This window comes from Gavialis gangeticus, unplaced genomic scaffold (genome assembly GCF_001723915.1).
Source record: "Gavialis gangeticus isolate Ggan-Ray unplaced genomic scaffold, GavGan_comp1, whole genome shotgun sequence".
Taxonomy (NCBI): Eukaryota; Metazoa; Chordata; order Crocodylia; family Gavialidae; genus Gavialis; species Gavialis gangeticus.
In genome coordinates, this window is record NW_017729032.1 from 21,270,807 (window position 1) to 21,282,274 (window position 11,468).

Consider the following 11,468-nt stretch of genomic DNA (forward strand, 5'->3'; position numbering starts at 1 on the left):
GTGTGTGTGTGTGTGTGTGTGTGTGTGTGTGTGTGACTATAACCTGTTTTGTAAGAATAATCAAGATGGATTTGTTTCTTGGACTTCACAGCAGATATACTGTAACTTGATATCTCGATAAAAGCAACTAGCTTTATGCGACTATGTAAATCTTCATAACACACACAAACCAATTTCTTATTTCAGCCAAATAAGTATCAGAGTTTGAAATTCACAGTAGTTTTTGCTTTGGGGACTTTACATACTAAAGTCTTATACCTGACAATGTCTTCTGAACTATTGCTTTCTTTTTCTTTTGATTACTTGATAGTAGAGTGGAGATTAGCCTTTTTCCTTTTTTATTATTTTTCTTTACCATAAATTGTGGGATTTACTAGGTACATTTTGACTTTTAGTTTCAAATAGTCTCTTTGAACCCATGCCGTTATTAGAAGTCAGTTTTTGTTTGATATACTGTATATGCATGAATCCAAGACATCTTTGAATTTAAGATGCCCCTCAATTAGATTCTGTACATGGAAAATTTAGGAATTTGTTAAATTTTCCATGTATAGAATCTAATCATTAGAGGGTCACCTTGAATTTGTCACCCCACCCCCAATGTTGCAGCAGGACAGGCAGTGGCAGGAGGCAGGTAGTAGGAGAGTCTGACCCTGCCCCTCCCCAGTGCCTGCATGCCCTGGTGCGTACCCCCCTGCACAGCACCTGCCTCCCTGCCACTTGCCATCCCTTCCTCTGCCCCCCCATGCCTGTGCCCCTGGTGCCTGACTTCCTGGGTGGTGCCTGCCCCCTGCAGCCTCTGTCTTCCCCCCTCTACTCCCTGTTGCTTACCATCTGGGTCCAGTTTCAGTTGCAGCTCTGGCCCCACTCCAACCCAGGACACAAAGCGCACCATCATTTTGGCCCCGACCTGGCCACAGAGCAGTGGTTGCGGTGGTGGCCATCTGGCACTAGCTCCTGAGCCAGAGCTGGGACCAAAGTGACCAAGTACTCCATGCCCCAGGCTGGAGTGGGGCTGGAGCCAGGGCTGGAGGATAAGTGGTGAGGGGCGTGGCAGGGGCAGGTGAGGGAGCAGAGGTGGTGGTGGTGTTGGGCAGGCCCTGGGTTTGTCAGATCCAGGACAAACTCAGCATCTGTTTATAGCCTGATACAAATTTGGTTAACTTAAAACTTAAGTTTAAAGTTGTTATTGGTTTATTACATAATTGATGTTCTCTTTGACCAAAGTTTATCTGATGTCACTTTCTGTTATGTGACATATTTAGAAATCTCTGTTGCTCCATAGGGTTTTGAAAAAGTTGTCCCTGTATCAAGTTGGACGGCACTTCTATAGTCCTTCAGAACCCGTGGTAATTCCCCAACACAAGTAAGTTTTTATTTTGTTTTCTCCCTGCTGAACTTGGTGCTTTTGACAGTGCTTTATGGTCATTGTCTTCTCATATCTCTATACCACATTTGGCCATTTTGTTGCACCTGGTTGTGCTCAGTTATTGTACTTTATGAGGTCTTCCATTGTACATGTGCCTTCAAGCAGCAGGTACTGCAGCAGGTGTCGCAGGAGTTTGAAGCTCAATGCCGCAGTCGTAGGTGGTTGAACCAATGGTACAGCCTCACTTTTCATTAGTTCCTTGAAGTGTCTGACTCCGGTATGTAGGCAGTTGAGACCTCGCCACCTTTGCCATGGATGCTTTATGGTAATATTTGGTAACGCTTTGCCAGTATATTTATTTCTGGAGAATAGTTTTGATTTCTGAACCATACATATAAACAGAACACCCAGCACCATACGTAGGTCTTAACTTTATGACTGTGTTTTAGATAGCCTTAATCAATAATACAGATTCTTGAAGGACCTAGGGTGCTAACTATATTCCTTGCATATTTGTGCATTTTTGTCTCCTTTGAACTTTTCTACATGTCAAGAATTATCCTTTCGTATGTGTCATGTTCCCTCCAATCCCTCCAACATAGGCATGTGCACACAAGCACATGCACACTTATTCACACTCACTCTTCATATTGTGAAGGTATAGTGTACGTTACCCTGGCTTATAGGTATGTGTGGTTGTAAGATAAAACAGTATAATTTCCAGTTATACATGTGTGACCCCCCATCTGGCCTATAAGTTCTAGAGGCACCTGCGTTTGCCATTTTGCGCGCGACTAGGATTCTTGTGACCTGAGCAGCTAGGTGCCTAGTTTCTGCTCAGCCCTGTTAGATCCAAACCTATGCAGGGTAGCACTTGTCATCAGAATAGGCACACTTGGAGTATGCCTAACACATGTCAGCAAGAACAGATCCCTCACAAGGTGCAATGGCTCCTGCTTTATTTTAATATACTGCTGGTGATGAACTTTTATGAACCTGCCTAGTGGTACCTGGGTGGAGGGTGTAGCTCATAATCTCTGGGACAAGTAGATCTCCAGAGTTGGTGGGTGGAAGGAATACTTCCCTAGGTCAGGTTAGCAAGCACCATGTCATGCATGCATGCTCCTCTCTGAGCATATTTTAAAATAGTTGATTTCTTGGTCCTGCAGTGGTTTCTTTGCATTCTTGCTTTTTTTACTTGTGGTACTTTTTTACTTGTCAGGCTTTTGAGAGAGTGCTGAGTGGCTCCAGTGTGTGGGAAGGACAAAGAGGTGTGCACAGACACAAGGCATTGGACTTGATAGCTCTGGTGGCCACTTCTAGTCCTGTGTGTTTGTGGATACAGCATATTGGCTCAGAAAATGAGGGGTGTCCTGGGCCCAGCCTGGGGGGGGGGTTCAAAGCTGTATCTTTCACCTGCTCCAGCAACAAGGTTATAGGTTTGGTTGGGATGAGGTGCACTGTACCTACCCTCTTGAAACTGGCCTACTGGCAGAAGCGGAATGAAAGATTTATGGGATCAGAGATATCACGCATAAGAGAGTGCATGACTTTAACATAATGGTTAGGCTGTTTGCTGTGTGTCCTGTCTGTTCCCCTTGTGGTGCATGTGTTTTATATTAAAAAGGTAGTGGATAAAGAAATTGTAAGTAACCCTGAGGACTTCAGATGATGGAAAAAGGCAAATGGCTGATAACAGGTTTGCTGTTTTCAGAAAGTAACACACATCCTCACATCTGTTTTAACAGCTTTGGGTTTTACAGTATTAACAAATTCACTTGTTTTCCTCATCAATGAAAGGAAGGTCTTTCACTATTTAATAACCTGAGTAACAATAATACTTACAAAAATAAGTACAAAACTTAACTGGAAAGTGATACCACATTGTTGGTTCTGAATGAACATTGTGCTTGACAAAGTATCATTGAAAATATTTTTCTTTGTATTCCCTAAGGCTGACTCTTTGGCCAGGATTTGCCATTTCCATTTCACAGTTTGAGAGCAGAGTAATGTTGAGTGCTGATGTGAGCCATAAAGTCCTTTGCAATGACACTGTTTTGGAGTTCATGACAGATCTGTATACAAGGTGCGACAGAGCACGCTTCACCGAAACGTGTGAAAAGGAGCTAATTGGGCTCATTGTCTTGACCAGGTAAAGATGTTGCCTTTTACTTTGCTGTGATGTGGATTCATGCATTTTGTCACCTAGAACTTCTTAAACCTGGTGCCTTTAGAGCAGGGGTACGCAGCGTTTTTTGGCCAGAGTGCTGAAAAACCACAATGTCTACCTTGGAATGTGCTGGAGTGCCGGCATACCAGAAAAAAAAAATGAGTGCGGGGGTACATGGCAGGATGCACTGCATATTAGTATATTTAATAATTAAAGATATTGCCTTTGTTGTTCTGTATTCCTTTTGTGTTGAGCATGTTGCAATGAGAGAGAGAGAAAAGAAGACAAATAAGAGAAAGAGAAGAGAAAGAGAAAGGAGAGCAGAGAGAGAACCAGACACATGCACATGCACAACAGAGAACCACATGCACAAACACAGAGAACCAAAATACACCCAGAACACACACATGCACACAAACATCTGCAACCAGACACATGTGTGCACACAGAGGAAGACGAACACAGAACCAGATGGTGGGCTTGGAGCGGGTGGGAGTCAGGCGGGCTCAGCTGCTGCCAGCCCCAAAGCCTGGGCTGCTCTCAGCAGGCAGCTGGGTGGCTGCAAGGCCTGCTGCAAGCAGACCGGGCTCCGTGTTTGGCAGCAGCTACCCAGAGCCTGGGCCAGTTGCAGCCAGGAGGCTGCAAACATCTGCTCCAGACTCTGGCATCAGCTCCATACTGGTGGGTGCATGCACGCCTCAGAGCAGGTGGTGGGGATAGGGCAGCACAGCCCTCTCCTGCTATCCGCTTTGAGTTGCATGTGCAGTCGCTGCCAGCATGGAGCTGTGAAGCCTGGCACAGCTGTTGGCAGCCTGCTTGCTGCCTGCTGCAGCTCCCCATAGCCCAGGCTGGCTACAAACAGCTGCACCAAGCTCCAGAGTCCAGTCATCAGCTCTGTCCCAGCAGTGGGGGAGAGGCTGGGGTTGCGCTGCTTCAGGCCCCCCACCACCGTTTGCTCCGAGGCACATGTGCACCCGCCGGCATGGAGCTAATGCCGGAGCAGATGTTTGCAGCCTCCTGTCTGCAACCAGCCCAGGCTTTGTGTAGCTGCTGCCAAGCACGGAGCCCGGTCTGCTTCCAGTCGGGCTTGCAGACACCCAGCTGCCTGCTGGGAGCAGCTCAGGCTTTGCGGCAGGCAGGAGCCGCCTAGAGCCCAGACTGACAGTGGTGTGCTGAGTAAAATGGCCTCCCGTGCTGTGCTCGGCACATGTGGCAAGGGTTGCTGACCCCTGCTCTAGAGCATTTCTTCTTAATTAAAAAGAAAGGGCCTATGTTACCAAGGGCATGGTGTTTTGTTACCAGTCACAAACTAAGCATACATGTGCCAGAAAGTGGGTAGATAATAAATAACAGAGGTTTATAGGAAAAACATGTCAGGAGCATGAGACCTTTCGTATATGTTGAAACTTCTCATGGTAAACACCAAGCAGAAGTGTTGTATTGGCTACCTCTTAAAAGACTAGGTGGGGGAGAGCTGCTGCTACATGTGCTCATACTGCCTCTCTGCAGGAGATTATTGGAAAAGGAAGCACATCCAGAACAAGCTCCTCTGGGAAGTGACTCTAAAAGGAGTTGTTCTCCACTAGTCTTTCTGACCTTTCAAGGGCTATTGAGGTTTTCTCCCTGCTCTGTGAGTTTACTGGCTCCAGAAAAATGAGGTTAACTGTTATTTACATGTGCGCACATTTGGGCCCTGGGGCTTAGGGCAGGAACCCTCCTTTTCCCTCTCCCCACAAAAAAAACATAATCTGGATGCATGTGGGTCATTGATTTCTTTGAATTAAAGCTGTGCGCACCACAGAGTAACTTTTTTTTCTTTATTATTTTAACTTTAAAAAACATTTTCAGGTACGAGGGTTTGACTTACTGTCCCAACACCACTTTGAAAGGAGAGGGAGGACACTGTTAAGTCTGTTTTCTCTTCGATTCGCAGAACCTCTTCTTCCTGGCCAGGAAGAGGAGGTGAAATGAGAGAGATGCACTGTCCTCTTGAACGTGATTGTTTCAGAACTTGGGTATTGGTCCTACAGGCTTGTACTTGGGTTTTGTGGATTTTGAGCAATCACAGTGACATCAATTCATACATAGAAGCAAGGTTTGTTAGATGATGTATTTTATGAAACCAACTGTATAGTTGGGTGAGATGTTAGACATGCTTTGGGGTGAAAAAATGTCCTTCCGCAGGTCTGAGACAAGCAGGTAACAGCCTAAGATAAATAGTAGCTAAAACAATGACCTTTGTTTAACTCCGTTATGTAACTAAAAATAGTCACTTAAAGAAGGAGAAAAGAGCAGTAACTCTGTGGCGAAAGAAAAGTTATCAGAAGTAACAAAAACACTCTGACCCAAATAGATTGCTTAAGACTAGCACATGTATAAGTCTTCGCTAGGTTGGTAATTTCATTTTTTTAAACTCACAGTTTGTTGTCAGTAAAGTCATTACCGCGATAGTAAAGTAAATATGTGCTTATTTGTACATCTCATTGTTAAGTGTATATACATATTGTGAAGTTATTGGCAGTTGTATTTTATAAGACTTAGCTTTGTGAGTAATTTATGTTCTGTGTTTGAATAAAGATGTAAGATTTATATTCTGGGAAAATATGGAAGGTAACATCACACAAAGCCAGCTAAGCAATAGCCTACTGATGAAATTCAGTATTTAATTCTAAACTTTTTTTTTTTTTATTTAACCAAATGGACAAGTTTCTATGGTATTCCTAGGGCTAGAATTGTTTGTATCACACGTAAGCAAGAACATATAGTTCCCTCTCAAGTTCTGCATTTTTCCAGGTATAACAACAAAACCTACCGTATTGATGATATCAATTGGTCTGTGAAGCCAACTGACACTTTTCCAAAACGAGATGGCACTGACATCTCTTATGTTGATTATTATAAACAGGTGAGTAATGAAAGCCATTACCTAATAATAATAATAATAATAATAACAGTAAAACAAAGAAAATTCTATATTACTGGTTTCTGAATGCACTGCTGCTATCAGCATGAGTAAATTTTCTTATGTTAAGAATGAATGTGCATGACGGGATCTTAAATAGAAAAAAGGAAATATTGCTAGTTCCATGATGTATATTAGCATTACAGTATTAATATTTAAGATTACTTTTAAAATAGATTTTTGGTAACTTTTTGCTATGTTCCAGTTTTGAGTAATGTTATTAGAAGCGCAAGATAAAAACCTAGGGCTGGAATCCCAGATATACCAGACCGCACTCTGTGTCCTTTCCTGAATGACCAGGTCACTCTTTTTATGACCAAGTCACTAAAAACTTAGATGCAGGAGTTGAAGTAGATGTAATCTACTTGGACTTTTAGAAGGCCTTCGACATAGTATCCCATCCTATTCTCATAAACAAATTGAGTGGCTGTGCCATAGATGATTTACATAGTCATGTGGGTGGCAAATTGGCTTAAGGGTTGTACCCAGAGAGTGGTGGTGGATGGGTCAGTATTGACCTGGAAAGATGTGGGCAGTGGGGTCCCCCAAGGCTCAGTCCTTGGGCCGGTGCTGTTCACTGTGTTCATCAGCAACCTGGATGAGGGCGTGGAAAGCACTCTGTCCAGATTTGCAGATGACACCAAACTATGGGGCGAAGTAAACACACTGATGGGAAGAAACTGAATCCAGGCAGACCTGGACAGGTTAGAGAAGTGGGCAGAGAACAATAGGATGCAGTTCAGTAAAGACAAGTGCAAGGTGCTGCACCTAGGGAGAGGGAATCATCAGCACACCTATAGGCTGGGGGATGACCTCAGCAGCACAGCGGCAGAAAGAGATCTCGGAGTTGTTGTCAATTCCAAGATGATTGTGAGTCATCAGTGTGGTGAAGCAGTTAACAGAGCTAACTGTACTTTGTCATGCATTAGTAGGTACATCATGAATAGGTCCAGGGAGGTGATGCTTCCCCTCTGTGGTACTGGTCAGGCTGCAACTAGAGTACTGCGTTCAATTCTGGGCACCACAATTCAAAACAGATGTGGACAACCAGCCTCCAGTGGCAGTCTATTCCAAACCTTGGGGGCTCGGACAGTAAAGAAGTTCTTTCTTATGTTCAGTCTGAAATGGTCCTGGAGGAGTCTGTGACCGTTCGACCTTGTCATCCTTTTGGGCACTCTGGTGAACAGACGTTCCCCCAGATCCTGGTGAACACCCCTGAGCCTGCACTTTTTCAGGCTAAAGAGCCCCATGGCTCTCAGCCTGTCGTCGTAAGGTCTGTTTTCCTGACCTCTGATCATGCGCAGGCTCTCTTCTGCACTCTCTCAAGCTTCTCCACATCCCTTTTGAATTGTGAAGCACAAAACTGGACACAGTACTCCAGCTGCGGCCTCACCAAGGCCGAATACAACAGGAGAGTGACGTCTTGGGATTTGCTTGAGAAAATCTTGTGGCAGTATACAAATTCATGGTGGGGGAGCAGCAGGGAATAGGAGATGCTCTGTTTACCAGGGTACCCCTTGGAATAACCAGGAACAACAGCCACAAGCTGATAGAGTAGGTTTAGGTTGGACATCAGGAGGAACTTTTTCAAAGTAAGTGTTGCCAGAATCTGGAACAGGCTTCCAAGAGAGGTGGTGCTCTCCCCTACTTTGGGGATCTTCAAGAAGATACTAGACAAGCACCTAGCTGGGGTTGCATGATCCGAGCACTTTTTCTTGCCACGGGCAGGTGGTCAGGCTTGATGATGCATTGAAGTTCCTTCTGACCCTAGCATCTATGAATTTTGGGGGAGCCTTAGGCACCTTTTGAAATATGGAATCATATCAGGGCTCTGCTAAGCTATGCTGAGCTGGCTATGGCTCCTAGGGTATAATTGCTGGCCAGGGATAATTGGCAAAATATCATTTTAGGCCCAGCATGCTCTCTGCTCTTGGAAAGCCAGGAATTGCTAGTGTAGAAAAGTCTGTCAGCTCTGTCAGAGGAATCTGTCCATATGAAAGAAGTCCCCATTTGGTTAGGGAAGGCAGCCTTCCATTCCCTTTGTACCACAGGAGGGACGCTATTTTATATAATTTTTGTTGACAAAGTGAATTGGGTTTTATTGTACAGCTCCAAATACAGACTTTGGAATTGCTTGCAATTTGTGAGCTGATTTGACTAGTTATTGGAACACAATACAGTTGCTCCTGGTTATCTTGTTCTCTTCCTCTTCCATTCACAGCAGTATGAAGTTGTCCTGAGGGATCTAAATCAGCCAATGCTTGTTAGCCGGTTGAAAAATAAACAGAAAGATAGCATTGAGCCTCGTATCGTCCACCTGATCCCTGAGCTGTGCTATCTAACAGGTAAACAGCATGTAATTTATAAATCATATACAATCCAACAGCCAACTGAAGTTGTCTGACAGCAAGAGAGGACAAGGATCACTATAGAGGAGCATTTAATGAGCAAAATGCCAGCCTATTAAGCTGACTCAGTGTAAAGGAGTGTGCACATGTTTGTATAAAGGTGTGCATTTAAATAATAATGGTATCACTCTAGTAATGGATTTATTTCTAGCTTATAAAAGGTAGGAAAATCCTTGTAGGTCTGTAAATTATGCACCTCACTCTGTCATTTAATTAGTTGCTTTTCTTTGATAGTGTCATTGAAAAATATAAAACTGTTTTGTGTAATACCAAATGCTTTCCAATTTAATAAATCTTCCATCCCACTTTCCCATATGATCTGCATGAGGGAAAAAAAAGGCATTTAAATTAGGATGGAAACCAGATGCTGTGTGAAGAGTGCTGCAGTAGGTGATAGAACAGTAATTCAGAGTCTCTTGTCTTTTCCATTATATCCTGGATACTTGATCTGTTTGGAAACTAGAAAAAAAATATACTGGAGGGTTGCAGAAATGCAAAAAAAGTCACCCAAGAAAATAATAGATGAACGGTTCATAGTTTGTATCGTGTATAGACATTTACGCCTGGGTGAAGTGAGTTTAAAACATTAGGGTAGCAATCTGTAAAATATTGGTAGCTATCTGTTTGGTACCTACTGATGACCACTTCATCCAAGCGTGACTGACTTGACAAGATAGTTGCCAGTTTTTACAACTGTTCAGTTCCATTGAGTTAAGTTGTGTTGCACCAGTAAAAATGAGTAAAAGGCCACAAGATAGGTTTGTTTTTACTGAGTGAGCATCTGCCTGGTTCTCTTCATCAGCCCTCCCACAACAGTTGTAATGCCATTGCTATACCCAGCGTTGTCTTCTGTTGAGGACTGGCTGCATTCTGGAGTGAGCTGGTTTTCTGAAAAGTTGTCCCGAAGTTATTTTTCTTTTAAAGAAAATGTGTGTAGGGGAGAATATAAGGTCTCTTGCTTCTGGAAGAGCTTAGAGGGCTCCATCTCTGATTTCAGAGCATGAGGCAGAAGAATCCCCTTAAGCGGTCAAGCTAATTTTAGCCTCTGTGGTATCTGTGAGTTGCAGTGAGACCCCTCAGAGCTAACAGGTTGGGATGGAAGGAAACCAATCTATCTTCTACTGTCAGATTAATTGAGTGAGGGGAGGGACATGAGCAGCTAACAGCAGAGTTTCCATGGGACTTTTGTCCAGGTTATTGAATATCTTTGGGTCTTTCATGATTTTTTAAGAGTGCAGGGTTGGGGTTTTTTAATTCTTGAGTTCTCCGTTCCATGTGTGTGGCTTTGATCTACTGTTTGGTCTTGGTCGAGGGAGTTTACTAGAAATTCTTAATTGGGAAGTAGGGCTTGTCTTGACCTAAAACATCTGTTAACGAACCACTGAACTACAAGCAGTGGCATTTCTGTGGGAGTTTGAGGGAATTTGGGATCTTTATTGGATGAATGTTGTTTAACAGGGATGAGAGTCATCAGTTAGTGACAAAGTCTGGACACTAGGGCTGTGTGAAGCGTTGGTAGCCAATTCAATTCGAAGAAGATTTGGCCCAATTCGGCGGCCAAATCTCTGAATCCAAATCAAAACGGGAGACCAGCTGAAAGCACCGAATCAAATTGGAAGCCCCTGAATCAATTCAGAAAAGATTCGGCCCAATTCAGCGATTCAGCCATAGGCTAAACAGGCAGCAATCCTCGAGGATGCTGGGCACAGCTGCCTCCAGCTGATAAATCTGTTGTGGTGGGTGGGGGAGGGAAGGAAGGGGTGTTGGGGGGGCAGATCAACACCCCCACAGCGAGGGAGGGATTGGGGCAGGGGCTGGGACAAGCTGCTCAGCTGGGGAAGGGCACAGGACTTGGGGAGGGGAGCTCCTGCCACTGCTTGCTGCCAGTCTGGGAGGGCATGGGAGCGGGCGTGTGCCCCCGGATCTGTGGGGGGCAGGGTGGGCCGGGCTGCCCTGGAAGGCTAGCCCCAGCCACCTGCCCCCAGGCTGCGCTTTGCGGGGCGGGTGGAGCCAGGGCTGTGCTGCAGCCCAGCCACAGCCTGGAGCACATCCCTGGCTCCGCCCGCTCCGCAGAGTGCAGTGGAGTGGGGGTGATGGGGGGGCTGCAGCCACCCCAACACGTCCCATAGCTCCTGCTGCTTGGCCAGGCCTGATCCAGGTGCAAGCGCCCTCCCCCATGCCCTGCTGCTGCTCGCCCAGCTGGGGCGAAGCCGTGGCTTGCCCAGGAGGCACAGGTATGCTGGGTGAGTGGCAGGAGGGCATAGCCTGTTCGGAGTGCAGCCTGCCCTGCACAGATCCGGAGGTGCACGCCCACGCCCGTGCCCTCTGACAAGAGTGGTGCACGGTGGCAGGAGCCCCCCTCCCTGAATCCCATGTCCAGGGGGTGGGAGTGGTGAATCAGGGCGACTGCTCCAGGCCCTGCAGACAGTCCCATACAGGCCCTGCCACAGTCACCGCATGCTGCCGCTGCCAGGCGCCACCAGCTCTGCTGCAGCTGCGCACTGCTGGCTCCAGCTGCTCCTCTGGCTGCTTGCCACCTCTTCCCCCCCCCCGCTGGCT

General features: G+C 45.6%; 1 protein-coding gene across 2 annotated transcripts in view; it reads left to right on the forward strand.

Annotated features, from left to right (window-relative positions):
- PIWIL4 (piwi like RNA-mediated gene silencing 4) overlaps window positions 1-11,468 on the forward strand; it is a 68,885-nt gene that overhangs the window by 7,716 nt on the left and 49,701 nt on the right. For both annotated transcript variants that reach the window (XM_019525494.1, XM_019525492.1), the window contains exons 6-9: window positions 1,286-1,366; window positions 3,324-3,521; window positions 6,333-6,444; window positions 8,723-8,846. In XM_019525494.1, coding sequence (XP_019381039.1) covers window positions 1,286-1,366; window positions 3,324-3,521; window positions 6,333-6,444; window positions 8,723-8,846 — 515 coding nt within the window. The remainder of the gene's footprint in view (window positions 1-1,285; window positions 1,367-3,323; window positions 3,522-6,332; window positions 6,445-8,722; window positions 8,847-11,468) is intronic.